Source organism: Monodelphis domestica, chromosome 3 (genome assembly GCF_027887165.1).
Source record: "Monodelphis domestica isolate mMonDom1 chromosome 3, mMonDom1.pri, whole genome shotgun sequence".
Taxonomy (NCBI): domain Eukaryota; kingdom Metazoa; phylum Chordata; class Mammalia; order Didelphimorphia; family Didelphidae; genus Monodelphis; species Monodelphis domestica.
Window position 1 is genome coordinate 64,174,336 of NC_077229.1, and position 15,039 is coordinate 64,189,374.

The window sequence follows — 15,039 nt, forward strand, 5'->3', positions numbered from 1 at the left end:
TTGAAATGAAGGATTATTTTCTACTCCTTTTTTCTTCTTTTTTTTTTTAAGAAGAGATTCTTACTGAGGGATTAAACTAGATAAATTCTGAGATCCTTTCCAACTCTTGAAAGGTCAGAGTCCTCTCTAGAGCTCTGGACTTACAGGTCCAACTATCAATAGAATGTAGAATCATAGGAGGGACCTTTCAGATCATCTAGTTTTAACCGTTTTTTATAGGAAAAACTAGAAAGGGTAAGCAACTTGCTGAAGATTATGCAACTAATAAGTAACAGTAGGTGTTCTACCCAGATTTTCCAACTACAAACTCAGCTTTCTTTCTATTACATTGTGAACTGTTTGCAGAAAGATGCCTGAAAAACCTACACTACATCAAAAAGATCCAGAATGAATTTTGGGTGTGGTTGATTGAACTGAATCTTATGCCAAAGGGGACTGCCCCCTAATTGGTTTTTGTCAATGTGCCCAGCAAAACATTGGTTTTTCTGTCTCTCTATTCTGTTTCCCTCTTATCTGTAATTATTGTAGTTTCCTCTTAGAAGGTGAAATTTTGTATGCACCTGTAGTAAGAAGATTTAGAGGTACAAGATGATTATATTAAGTGATCAATTGTGGAGACTAGTCCCCCAGTCGTCATCAGGGGGATTGTGAATTTTAGATTTACTCCACCCTGCTTAGTCTTTAGAATTTTATTGACCAGGAACGTATACACCCACACTTAAGGATTAAGTGGTGGGAAGGAAGGTCTATGACCCGCATGTGCTAGCAAATGACAAATAGAAACAATTGACTGACCCCCTGGACCATCCAAAGCCAAGTTTAAACCACCATTGGTACATGTGAGACACAGGAAGTGACATAAAGAACTGCCTTTATATTTTGTATCACTTCCTGTGAGAGGGACTTGGGAGTGGAATTTGACTGTGGAAGAGTTCGAGCATGAGCCCTCAGATTGCTTCCCTTAGACTATCACTTGGTGAGTGCAAGGCTCCCCTTTCCTTGACTTTTCTGGAGGCACCAGCCTCTGAGGAGGCCTTGTGACAGGAAATTGTGCTAGATTTAATCCTCTAGTCCCCCTACTTGGCTGGGCCTCTGAATTCCTGCCTGGTATCTCTTATTTCCTCTCTTTCTTTCTTCCTTAATATCTTTACACTATTGTAAATAAACCACCACAAAATTCCATTCTGACTTGAGTATTTCATTGGGATTTAGAATTTAAATCCCTGGTGACCAACTAGAAATATATTCAACCATAAGTTTTACCCCTAACAATTGTATTCCTTTTTCACCTGCATACCCCACTCTTACCTATATATAGCTCCATATGTATGATATCAGAATCATCTTCTTTGAAAGCTTTTTCTTGACTTTCATATTTCCATTAATGGAACTGCTACTCATTTACCCTGGTGAATTGTATTCAATACTTGTGACTTCAGAACCATCTTCAATTGTTTTTTTTTTATCCCAGCTTTCAGCTTCATTTCTACCACTCATTTAGTTCCTCATTACCTGTTGTCATAGTCTCTGTATCTGGGTACTGCCTCTCTTCCTCCTCACCTTTGCATCCCCAGTCTGTCTTTTACCCTGCTGCCAGAATCATCTACCTCATGGTTAACTTTGATTGCATAATTATGGTCTGATCCCTAGTGGATGAAATCTGACATTCAAGACCCTCCATAATTCAGCCTACTATCTTTTCAGCCATAGCTCACAGTACTACTTTCCACACTTAGGGACAGCTAGTGGTCTCAGTATATTAAGAGAGTGCCAGGCTTGAAGTAAGAAAGACTCGTCTTCCCAAGTTCAAATCTGTCCTCAAGCACTTACTAGTGGGCAAGTTACTTTATTCTCTTTGCCTCAGTTGCCTCATCTTTAAAATGAGCTGGAGGAAGAAATGGCAAACACTAGGATCTTTGCCAGGGAAACTCCAAATGGGGTTATGAAGAGTCAGACATGCCAGAAAAAAAACTGAGCACAATTCATGCTTACACAAAATAACTTTTTATTCCTGTCCTGTGCTTTCTAGCCTACTTGCTTTTATTTATGCTGGTTCCCTGTGCACTGGGAATGTAGTCATACACACATGCACATAAATAGATACTATTTCCATCTGTTGAAATCCTAGCTTTCTTTCAAGGCCCAACTTAGTTGTTGCATTATTATATCTTTCATTTTTTGGTACCCATTTTACTGCTTTTGCTAAGCTCATGGGGGGGGGGGGGCAGGCACCATGTTTTATTTCTTTGTATCTCCCCTGCACTGAGCATGTGGTTGACACTGTAAGGGCTCATTTAAGGAATGAAGTAGCCATAGTAGGGCCTTTTAGATTGGATATGTTAGCCCTTGCTCCAATGTTGTATTATGTCCTTCCTTTTCTAGTACACTGTGCTTTGTGGATGACATGAAGCTGGGAGGGATAGTTACTATGATGGAGAATGGAATCGAGAGACCAAAAGATCACCATAGGCTGGAACAATGGGCCACAGATGAGAAGATGGCATTTAGATTTACATTTAAGGGGTAAATGTAAAATCCTGCATTTAGGCTGGTTTAAAAAAGAAATGGAAATTGTCCAATTATAGTATGGGGGAGATAAGATGTGAAAAGACCAAAGGTTTTGAAGGTAACTACAAGTTCAGCCTAAAAAAACTACATAAATAGAAATCTGGTTTCTAGAATAAAGAAAGTTAGTTTTGGGTCCTGCTCTTTTCCTTTTTGATCCAACACCATCTGGTGTATTGTGGTCAGTTCTGAGCACTCTTTAGGAACTAGGATAGAAACAAACCAAAGTCCAAAGAGAAGAAAGTGATTTATCATTTAAATTTTTTTAAAAATAAAAACTAGGTTTAACTTGATCATTTGAATGTTTGATTCACGCTCAATGTTTTTCATGTTGAGGAAGTTCTATGCTTCTGATTTTTTCCCCTATAGGTGATGATTTTCTTTAAAATTTTTTAGGCAAAGTGTTATTCTTCTGGAAACAGGAAAAGCTTCTTCTCTGGCTTGATAGAAAATATCAAACAAGAATTAGCAAAAAACAAGGAAATGAAAGAAAGCATTAAAAAATTCAGAGACGAAGCTAAGAAGTTAGAAGAATCAGATGCCCTTCAGGAAGCAAGAAGGAAATATGTAAGTCATTTAACAAAACTTGCAACTAGTTCACTTTGTTTTTGAGAATGGGGGAGAAGAGTGAGGTTCATAAAGTCACAGAATGTCAGAGGTACAAGAGGACTGCATGGAGAGGGAGCAAGCCTCACATTGCCAGGTTTCTTAGCTATATATAGCAGGTGAAAGCAAGCTACAAATGTGCTGACCCTCCTCTGACACAACTTCTTCATGACCAATCAGCCATGCAACACAAATTTTTTTTGCTCTCCTCTAACTGTACCATTTGTTGATATTACATATGATAAAATCTAATGTCCTATACTGTTCAAATCCTCTCACAAACTACTTCAAAGGCATATCCAAATTGACTGTCTCTTGAGAATTCCATGTTTTAAAATGTCATCCAACACGCAGACCCTTCACTGGACAAAGTTGAGAAATACAAATTAAAAGTTCTGCCCACAATACTGCAACCCAGGGCACAGTTCTATAGTACATCTTTGATGTATTGCTTCCAGTTAAATCAAAGTCTTTTATATCTCAAGAGCTATAACAAATCGTTAAATATTCAGATCTGATTGACTCATCATTAAAATGGTTATTCACTTTGCATAGCAATGGGAATTGACCAGGAATTGTCTACTTATATTATGAATTTTTTATACGTAGCCTTGGGGCAGTTTATAGATCCCTCTTAGGTAAAGAAGAAAGGCAGGTTTATTAGCACATAATTTAGAGCAGCAGAGAGATTGACAACAGTCTGTCAGTTAATGGACTTTTCTGGTTGGTTAGGTTTAGTCTGGTTAAAAATGAACTATAATTGATGTCTAATTTCTCTATGAACAAAACTGATTTTCTCTATTATAGAAAACTATTGAATCTGAAACAGTCAAAACATCTGAAGTAATTAGAAAAAAATTTGGAGCATTCACTGGTTCAGTGAAAGAGGTAAGAGACTAGAGGATGATATTGACTGAAGCCTCTTTCTGATTCCTACTTCAGCCATCTTCACTGGCTTACTAAAACCTCCTGGTCATCAGGACCTTCTCAAAGATGCTTCCATCCTAACTTCCTATGTTTAATCTCACTTCTTTCCCTTGCTTCAGCTAAACTACATGAGTCTTTTCCCTAAATGTGTTATTTTCTGCCTTTGCTCACACTGTTCCTTATGCCCTGAATGACCTCCTTCTTGATTTCCTCCTTGTCCTGTAAAGTCCAGCTCAAAGACAACTATATCCATAAAGGTTTCTCTAGTATTTGCTATTATTAGCACCTTCCACCTTATGACTTAACATTTGTGTCTCTTCATGTATCTCTTGTTGTTATGTATTAGAATTCATCTATATCATTTGCTTGTAGCATACTGTAAGCTTGCTGAGGGCAGCTTGCGTATTTAATCTAATGTTTGTGTTTTCTCTAGCATTGAGCACAATGTTTTGCACTAATTAGGCATTTAATGACTATTTGCTGATAAAATGAATAAATGAATGACATCTCTCCAGTTTCTTTGGTTCCTAATCATAAATCTTCCAAAAATTAGTGCATCATTTAATTTGGGAAAGTACAAATCAGTCTTTTGAGAGTCAGTTGCTGTTTTATGAATTTCTTTTTTGTACAAGTGTTTTCTTTTTCCTCTTCCCCTTCATTCTTATTTACTTTCTCCTTCCTCTCCCTTGGAACTCCTTTAGTGCTTTCTTCATGAAGAAGCCTTTCCTGAGTCCCCCATCTGTCTTTATTTTGTATTTGGGCTGTATTAATTATCTGTGAATGTGTATCCTTTAAGTAAAATGTAAGTTCTCGCATTGATGTTTATATCCCTAGCACCTTCTACAGTGCCTTGTGTGCTGTAGGTATGCTTGTTGATTTATTGGTGTGTGTGGGCAAGCTGAATTATCTTAAGCCCAAGGTTATGTTTTGACCTGAGGGCTCCCTGATTTATGTACTGGATCCCTAGGTGGCTGAGGGCACTCTGAGAAGTTAAAACTGAGCCAGAATACTCGTTGCATCTAGGCTACCTTTCATTTGAGGGGAATCCCTGAGGGTGGGGGAGGACAAGGCCACTGCTGGGAGTTGTTCTTTATGGATTTATAGGGAAATCCCAGTTTGGCCTGAACTCCCCTAGTATCCTCTAGATGGGTGCTGGACCAAATGAATTTTTTAGAAATTAGGCTGCTTGTGGCAAGAGATAGCATCTCATACTTTTTTGTAGCAAGAAGCTTCTAGTCTGCCAGAAGAGAGTTGGCAGAGCCATGAAATGAAGGCTATTTTGAGGGTCCTAACCACTTTTGTCTCTTGTTCTAGAGTTTGGGTGAAGTAAGTAAAAGTGACCTTGGCCGAAAAATTCTAGAAGGCATGGAAGAAGCAGCAAAAACAGCCAAGCAGTCTGCAGAGTCAGTATCCAGAGGTGGGGAGAAGCTAGGCAAAACAGCTGCTTTCAAAGCCATTTCTCAGGTAAGCCAATGACCAAGTGAGTTTTGAGAGGAACCTTAATCACATGGTAATAAGTCATAGGTTTTGTAGCTGAAAAAAGCCCCAGAGTTCAGCTTATCCAACACCCTCACCCTAGAGATGAAGAGAAGGGGGCCCAGAATAGTAAAGGGGTTTAACATTGGGTATGTGTTACCTGGGGCATGAGATTTAGCTAGAGCTAGAATGCCTCTGTGCTTGTCTTTTTGGTCTTTAATTGTTTTTTAAAATTTGCCTGATGAGATGCCTCATGCAACTTAATATTGATAGAATGTCCCACCTCTTAATTAGCCCAAACTGACCAAAGCTGAAAGGTAAAGGAAGAGCCCACTGTTTTTATTCATACTGATTGGCCTTGGGATCCATTAGTCTTCCCAGAAAATGAATGGAGTCTTTTTATAAGCTGAATAAGCTTTGTTGTCCAAAAAATGGGAAACATAAAAGGACATAAGAAAATAAAGGCTGAAGTCAAATTGTGCAGACATAATAGTATTATTTCATGTTTGAGTAAGAATGCTACCCACCCACTCTTCCTTGGAATTCACATTCAAGAACTTTGTGCATTGTCTTCTTCAGCAAATCCCAGCAGGGATTTAGTTTGACCTCTTATGGATCCAGAAGTCAGTAGGGCCTTGGAAACAGGTAGTAGGTTTTTGTGATTCCCTTGTTGATTATGTTTTTCTTTAGGGAGTTGAAACTGTGAAGAAGGAATTAGATCAAAGTGTCCTGGGGCATACCATCCCCTACCGAAGGCCAGAGAGACTTCGAAAACGGACTGAGTTTGCTGGAGAGAAAATCAAAGAGGATAAAGTATTTGAACCCAATGAGTAGGTATTTGACAATCTAAATCCTTTCAGTTATTGACTTTATCTGGCTTTGATTTAACTTTTTTTTTTTAATTTTGTGTGGATAGGAAAATAAGATCACTTAGTAACTTGATCCCATGCTTTTGACCTGGGGCCTGGAGTGTTGCATGTTATTTTGGGCGTATTTTCAATTGTCTGTCTCTAACTTAACTTCTTGAGATACTCCAGAAGGGAGCCCCAGGGTCCCAGTTTTTCTACCAAAGGTTTTGTGTATCTGCTATGGATTCAAGAGCCAAGATTAGGAGATCTGGGAGATGGAAGGACTCCTAGAAGTCAGTTGATCCATCCCCTAATTGAGCCCATTAAAGGGGAACAACTTGCCCAAGGAAGAGCTGGATTTGACTTTGGCTTTAAATTCAGTGTTGTTTTTTCTCCATGATGAAACATCCCTCTTGGAATCAGAAACAACAAATGAAGGAAGCTTTTTATTTGGATATCATTTACACATTGAGTTTTACTTATTTACACCCTCCCCCCTCCCCCGCCACATACATGTAAGATTTTAGAGCACTGGATTGGAAAACAAGGTTAGTAACAGGCAAATGGACAAGCTGTAGGTATATGTGTGGGCTGGACTGGGGAGTTCTGACCATCGATGGTTTTCCTGGAAGCATCTGTCGTGTTCCCTTTTCAGACCTCAGACCAAGGTCACTGATGAAATGAATGCCTTGTGATTTTCCCCAGGGAAGCGATGGGAGTTGTACTGCACAAGGATTCAAAATGGTATCAACAGTGGAAAGATTTCAAGGACAATAATGTCGTCTTTAACAGTAAGTGGTAGAAAACTTTCTTGACTTTGAAATGTGGAATCTGTCTGAAGTCAGCTTAGAGAGCGGTCTCTAGCAATTTCCAGAGATCTGTCCAGGGGCACCATGCTGTTTAACATTTTATCAGGGATTTGAGAAAAGAAAACAATGAGCTGGGAAGGATGGCTAACATGTTGGATGACAGGATAGAGACAGATCTCAATAGCATGAAGAATGGGATAAACTTAACTATTCTTGGGTTAACAAAATAAAATTTATAAACTCAAGATGAAAAAGGCTTGATTAAACAATAGCTCATGAAAAAGATTGGGGTGTGGGGACAGCCAGAAGTAACACTGTGGATAGAGCACCAGGCCTAGACTCGGGAAGGTCCTGGATTCAAATGTGGTCTTAGATACTTCCTTGCTAAGACCCTGGGCAAATCACCATTACAGAAGAGAAGAGAAGAGTTTTGTTTTGTTTTGTTTTTTAATACTATTTGTTATATGGATTGACCCTTTGGGGGATATACTTTGGTTAACTATAATGTAAGAAATAGAAGATATCAATTAAAAATCATTTAAAATAATAAAGTGACCACCCACTTCACCCCCCAAAAATGGTCATCATACTTTCCCCTGAAGGAATGGAAAAATGCACCTTCCCACATTCTTTGCAGCAGTTGGCTATGGTATGTTGGGTTTACAGATAATTCTTGACTTACCTAAATTCATATTATGCAAATCCGATTTTACATAAAGAATTCGGAAAGAAATTTGCATTCCAAGAAAACACTTATGTTAACTTTACTATATAGTTCTGTGCTTTCCCCTTCTCCTCCTCCTCCCTCTTGCCCCTTGGATCAGTACTCCATAGCTTCTCACCCACCAAAAAGAAACAAACAAAAAAATCTTCCAAGTAAAAGTAGAATGGATGCATATAGACATTGTTGCCACCATGGTCAGGACCTTGGCTTGAGACTTCCAGCAATAGAGAAACCTTTCCCCCTACTTCACCTAACCACCTGCTTGTCTGGCCCCAAAGTCCGCCTTTTATGCATGCTTGGTGTAACAATTGAAATTCTTGAAGAGGCGATATTTTTAATTTTAAAATAATGTATTAATTGACCATACAAGGCATCCTAATTATGGTCAAAGGATTCTCTCGGAAAGACCTACAGAAACTCTTGGCCTAGGTACCTATATATACTTTTTTTCCCCTCCCCTCTTCCCACACCCTTCCCATATTTGATGCGCAATTCCATTGGGTTTAACGTGTCATTGATCAAGACCTATTTCCATATTATTAATATTTGCACTAGGGTGATCTTTTAGAGTCTACTTCCTCAGTCATATCCCCCTCGACCCCTGTGATCAAGGAGTTGTTTTTCTTCTGTGTTTCTTTTCTCACAGTTGTGCATGTGGATAGTGTTCTTTCTCATATATCCCTTTGAATAGTTCTGGGTCATTGCATTGCTACTAGTAGAGAAGTCCATTACATTCAATTTTACCACAGTGTATCAGTCTCTGTGTACCATGTTCTCCTGGTTCTGCTCCTTTCACTCTGTTTCAATTTCTGGAGGTCATTCCAATTCACATGGAATTCCTCCAATTTATTATTCCTTTGAGCACAATAGTATTTCATCACCAGCATGTACCACAGTTTGTTCAGACATTCCCCTATATATACTTTTGGGAACTCATTCAGCTTCTCCCTTGAATATCCCAAGACATCTCTAATTGGTAAATAGCTGAGTAGGAGGTGGTCCATCAAACCCTCAGCCCTTCCCCATACCAATTGGTAGACAGGTGATGGTTATTCACATATGCTGGAAAAAGAATCATTGTAAAAAACATTTAGCCAGAATTTATGAAAGGAACACATTGCTAAGGACAAAGAAAATATAAAAAACAGTAGACTAAATGGTGCCTGGGTCTTTCTATGCTAAGGCCCTGATTTGATAATATAGTACATGAAAAATAAATTCTCACATTGGGTATCATGTTTCTCTGCCTGACCCCATGTGTCACCTGTCCTCTATTGTTTGTTTTCATGTCCAGCTCCCCACATGTCTGTCTCCTATGTTTTCTTCCTCTCACTTCTAGTCCTTGAGGTTGGCACTGGCCTCTTCTGTTCTTGCTTCTCTGGCCCCAGCCCTATGTTGGGCTTGTCCTTGAATCTTGTGCTGGCCTATTTCCTGCCTCTGTTCCTCCCTCCCTTCCCTATGTCTTCTATTCACATTATTTCACAAGCAAATTCACATTATAGCAAGATTGCTTTATGTAAAGGTCTTTAAAACAGTCCACTTTTGTAAAGCAAGAACTGTCATACTTCTGTCAGACTTGGCTTATTTTGCTCAACTACCTTCAGTTTCTTTCTCTTTTCTTTGTATGGCTCATTGCATAAAGGAATGGGAGGGGCTTATGTTTGGAAATGAAGGCAATATAGATTTTCTTTATATTATTTATTCCATTGATCTATGACATAGACAACATGAACCCATTACTGAACTTAGCTGGCTACTCTTATGCTTCTCTGTTCCTTGAACAAGTTGGACTATATAGTCTCTGTGAGCTCTCCTAGTTCTGACATTTTCTGCATGACAATTTCTATGATATAGCATAGCATTTCATATTTGACAGAATAGTAATAGAAGACAAAAGGCTGCTCTGTACCTTGGCTGCTGAGGATGGGGCAGGACTTTGGGGGAGGCTATTGGATTTCACCTTCCCTTTTTCAGTTTTATTCAGAAACCAAATTTTACAATCTTGTAACCATATTAGAGTCAGTATAAAGATTAAAAATAATAATACAGTAACTATTTTATAAAGTTTTATTAATAATAACTAAAGCAAAAGAACTGCCTGAATTCAGCCTGGTCACAGGTCAGAAAAAGAGCATGTGAGGAGCATACATCCACTTAAATACCTATAATGTGATCTCGCCAACGTGGAGACGCAGGAGAGATTATAGGGAATTTTGGGAAATACTAAGAACTTCTGGGGAATGAAGTCAAAGGTTCAAAATCTCCATTTATACAGTCGGATATTTATATATATATATATATAACAATCCCTTGAGTGCAACAGGATGCTAACCAGAGATTAATAGAACATTATTCGCTTAGATTATAACCAAATTGTTGAAACAAATAATTGATCCTGTTACCATGTACTGGACACCCTTGGGCACTGAGAAGGAGGTATAGGGCTTTTGACTCCTGCTTTCTAGGAGTTTAGTCTAGTTGGGGTGAGGATATATACACACAAATAGCAGATTGCAATGGCAAGGCTATGTAACCAGTGTCAAATAAAAGAGGTTAAGTTGGTCAGTAAGTATTTATTAAGTGCTCACTATGCCAAGGACTAGGGGGTACAAAGAAAGGTAAACGAGAGTTACCACCCTTGAGGAACTCACAATCTAATGGAGACAGCAAGCAAACAAAATGTACATACAAACCATATACAGAATAAATACAAAATAATTAACAGAGGGAAGGCATTAGAATGAAAACTTGGTTGGGAAAGGCTTCGTGTAGAGAACTGATCAAAGGCCATTGAAATTTAAAAATTAATAGATCATTGGTAACTTTGGAGAGAGCAGTTTCAGTTGGTATGAGGTTGGAATCCTGATTGATGTTATTCAGCTATGTCCTACTCTTTGTGACCTTTTGAACCATAGCACACTGAGCTCTTCTGTCCTCTGTTGAAGTCTGTCCCAAGCTCATATTTGTTTTTTTCCATAATAATATCCATCTCATTCTCTGCTGTCCTCTTCTCTTTTTGCCTTCAGTCTTTCCCAATAATTCCTGTCTTATCATTCTGTGTCCAAAATATTTAAGCTTTAGCTTCAGTATTTGACCTTCTAGTGAATAGTTTACATTAATTTCTTTTTTAAGAATTGACTGATTTAATCTCCTTGCTGCTCACTGGGACTATCAAAAATCATTTTATATTGCTCAGCTTTCCTTATAAGGCCTTTTGATCTTGCCCCCCCACCCTCCCCCCCTTGTATTCCTCCCCTTCCCACCACCCCATTTCCTATTCCCCTTCTATTTCTCTATAGGGTAAGATACAGTTCTATACCCCAATGAATCTGGCTGTTCATTAGACTCTCAGGCAATTCCAATGTGAGTGTAAAGTTTAAAGTATCATCTATCACCAACTGCTTCCTTCCATTGTATTGATCCCACATGCCCCCTCCCGCCTTCTCCCTTCTTTATGTGGCTATATATGTTTTATCCCATTTTACTTCTCTTTTCCTATTTCTCTTAGTATTATCCTCTTTTTCATCCCTAGTTTTGTAATTTTTTTACATATCATCCTAAACAGCTTATTACCATACCCTCTATGTATACTTCTTCTATTTACTATGATAATAAAAACTATTTTTAAGAATTACAGATCTCTTTCTATATAGAAATATAAAAAATTTGACCTTATTGAAGCCCTTGAATTTTTTTCTTACTTAATTTTTTATCCTTCTCTTGAATTTTGCATTTGGGTATCAATTTTTTTTAAGTCTGGTGTTTTCTTTAGGAATGCTTGGAAATCTCCTATTTTATTAAATGACCATACTTTTCCCTGAAAGAATATAGTTAGTTTTGTTGTGTAGGTGATTCTTGGTTGTAAACCCAGTTCCCTTGGCTTCCAGAATATCATATTCCAAGCCTTGTGGTCATTCAATGTGGAAGCTGCCAGAACCTGTGTGATCCTGACTCCATGATATGTAAATTGTTTCTTTCTAGCTGATTATAGTATTTTCTCCTTGACCTGGGAGCTCTTGAACTTGGCTGTGATGTTCTTGGTAATTGTCATTTGGGGATTTAATGCAGGAGATCTGTAGAGTCTTTCGATCTCTTATTTTTACCTTATTGTTCAAGAATATCAGAGCAGTTTTCTTGAATTTTAGGTAGTCTTAAATTGTCTCTTGATTCTATTTTCCAGTTTAGTTGTTTTTCAATGAAGTATTTCATATTTTCTTCTATTTTTTCATTCTTTTGATTTTGTTTTGTTGTTTCTTGATGTCTCTTAAAGCCATTTGCTTCTAATTGCCCAATTCTAAATTTTAAAGACCAAATTTCTCCCGTGGCCTTCTGGTTCCCCTTTTCTAGTTGGTTTATTCTTCTTTTCATCCTTTGACTTTTTTACCTCATTTTCCAGTTGGTCAATTCTGGCTTTTAGGACACTATTTTCTTGTTTTAATTGATGAACCTCTGTTTCCAGATGACCTATTTTGCTTTTTAAGCTATGGAATTCTTTTTCCCATTTTTCTTTAACCTGTCTTATTTGATTTTTTTAGTTCCTTTTTGCGTTCTTTCCAAGCCTGAGTCCAATTCCCTGGATTTTTTTGAGGTTTTGCTTGAAGGTCCTTGGATCACATCATCCTCCATTGGTTCTGTTTTTTTGGTAGAGGCTTTCAATCATTACTGCCTCTTTTTTTTTTTTTAATTCATTTTTCCCTAACCCCCTAGACTATAAACTATAACCTAGTCCCCTCTGTTGGTTTACTGGATGAGGGCCTTTGAACTATTCTGACCTGGAGGGAATCTTCAATCTTCTCTCTCCTCTGCTGGTATACTGGGTTAGACTGGTTGAGCTGACCAGCCATGCTTCACTAATCTGCCCTGAGGCCAAATCTTCACTGGAGCTGGCTGCCAGGAGACCTAGGGTCCTAGTCAGATGCCTTCCCCTTCCCACCAAGTTCCTCCCAAACAGCAGCTATTAGCTTGGATCTTACATGGTAGATCTGAGGTGCTCTGTCTTGGTTGCAAACCCCTCACCCCCACCCCAAATCCCATAGTCAGCCTGCATCTCTTCACAGGTCTTTGCACAGTAGGTAGGGGAGAGGTGTCTGGGCTCTCCCCTATACTGTGGAAAGACTCTATGCCTTGTTGTTAGGTTTGGATTTCTGTCTTTTGGAGTGCTTTTTAAAGATTTGTATGGAAGTATAGTCAGTAGTTTCAGCTTTTGCTGCTCCTAAGCCACCATCTTGACTCTGTCCTCAGCTTTCCTTATAATCCAACTCTCACTCATACATTGATATAGGAAAGCCATAATTTTGACCAAAACAGACCTTCATCAGCAAGATGGTATCTGCCTTTTAGTATGCTGTTTAGATTTGCCATGGCTTTCCTTCTAAAGAGCAAATGTGTTTTAATTTCATGGCTACACGTTATTGTCTGCAGTGATCTTTGAGCCCAAGAATATAACATCTGTCAATGCTTCTATTTCTTCACCCTCTTTGCCTGGAAGTGATGGGATAAGTTAAGATATTATGGTTTGGGGGATTTTTTTTTTTAAATCTTAAAGCCAGCATTTTACATTACTCCTCTCGTATCCTTATCAGAAGGCTTCTTAATTCTTCACTTTCTGCCATCAGTGATATCTTCTGTATTTCTGAGATGGTTGACATTTCTCCAAGAAATCTTAATTCCGGCTTTTGATTCTTCCATCCTGACTTTCACATGATTTACTCTGCATATAAATTAAATAAAGTAATAATATAGAGCCATGTCATACTCCTTTTCCAATTAGTTATTCTGTGTTCAGTTCTAACTTGCTTCTTGACCTGTATACAGATTCTTCAAGGAAATAGGTAAGATGATCTGTCATTTCCTGTCACTCCTATATGTCTTAAGGCTTGCTACATTTTGTTGTGATCCACACAGGCGTTAATTAAGTAGATGTTTTTTGGAACTCTCTTGCTCTTTCTGTAATCCAGCAAATGCTTGCAATTTGGTCTATGGTTCTACTGCCTCTTTGAAAATCAGCATGCTCTTCTGGTAATTCTCAGTTCCAGTTCATTTTGCTGAAGACTGCCTTGAAGAATCTTAAGTATAACGTTGCTAGCATGTGAAATAAGTGAAGTTGTTCCATAATTTGAATATTCTTTTGCATTGCCCTTCTTCAGGATTGGTATGTAAACTGGTCTTTTACAATCCGGTGGGTACTATCGACTTCCAAATTTTCTGGGATATTGAGTGCAGCATTTAACAGTATCATCTTTTAGGACTTTAAATAGTTTGGCTGAAATTTCATTACCGCCACTAGTTCAAATGTAAACAGTGCTTCCTAAGGCCTACTTGATTTCAATGGATGTCTGGCTCTAGATCAATAACCAGACCATTGTAATTATCTGTGATGTCTTTCTTGTTTGGTTCTTCAGTGTATTCTTACCAACTCTTCTTAATATCTTCTATTTTTGTTAATTCCCTAACATTTTTGTCTTACGTCCATTTTTGCATGAAATGATCCCTTGATACCTCTAATTTTCTTGACGAGATCTCTTGTCTTTCTCCTGTTTTCTTCTATTTCTTTGCATTGCTCATTTAAGAAATCTTATCTCTACTTGCTATTTTTGGAATTCTTATTTGTAAAGACTCATAAGTTAGCCATTTTGCTTTCTTGCTCCTCTTTATCTTTGGGATATTTTTTTTTTTGCTGCCTCCTGTACAATATTGCAAACCTGTCTACAGTTCATCAGGTACTTTACAATCAGATCTAATCCCTTAAATATATTCATCACCTCCACTTCATATTCATAAGGATATTATTTAGGTCATATTTATATGGCCTAGTGGTTTTCCTACTTCAATTTCAGTCTGAATTTTATAAGAAACTCATGATCTGAACCACAGTCAGCTACAAGTCTTGTTTTGACTTACTGTTATAGAGCTTTTATTCCTTTGGCTGCAAAATAAATAGTTACTCTGATTTTCATATTGATCATCTGGTGGTGTCCATGTGTAAGAGTCATTGCTTGGGTTGTTGAAAAACATTAGTTGCTATGACTAGCAAGTTATCTTGACAAAAGTCAAATTAGTTTCTGTTCCACTTCATTTTGTACTC

At 38.0% G+C, this 15,039-nt stretch overlaps 1 protein-coding gene across 3 annotated transcripts in view; it reads left to right on the forward strand.

Annotated features, from left to right (window-relative positions):
• TIMM44 (translocase of inner mitochondrial membrane 44) overlaps positions 1-15,039 on the forward strand; it is a 58,424-nt gene that overhangs the window by 16,791 nt on the left and 26,594 nt on the right. For 2 of the 3 annotated variants that reach the window (XM_016432276.2, XM_056822066.1), the window contains exons 3-7: positions 2,962-3,132; positions 3,979-4,059; positions 5,413-5,562; positions 6,265-6,404; positions 7,128-7,213. In XM_016432276.2, the coding sequence (XP_016287762.2) occupies positions 2,962-3,132; positions 3,979-4,059; positions 5,413-5,562; positions 6,265-6,404; positions 7,128-7,213 (628 nt within the window). Of the gene's footprint in view, positions 1-2,382; positions 2,524-2,961; positions 3,133-3,978; positions 4,060-5,412; positions 5,563-6,264; positions 6,405-7,127; positions 7,214-15,039 lie in introns of all 3 variants that reach the window. The other variant, XM_056822067.1, reaches the window with a different exon arrangement.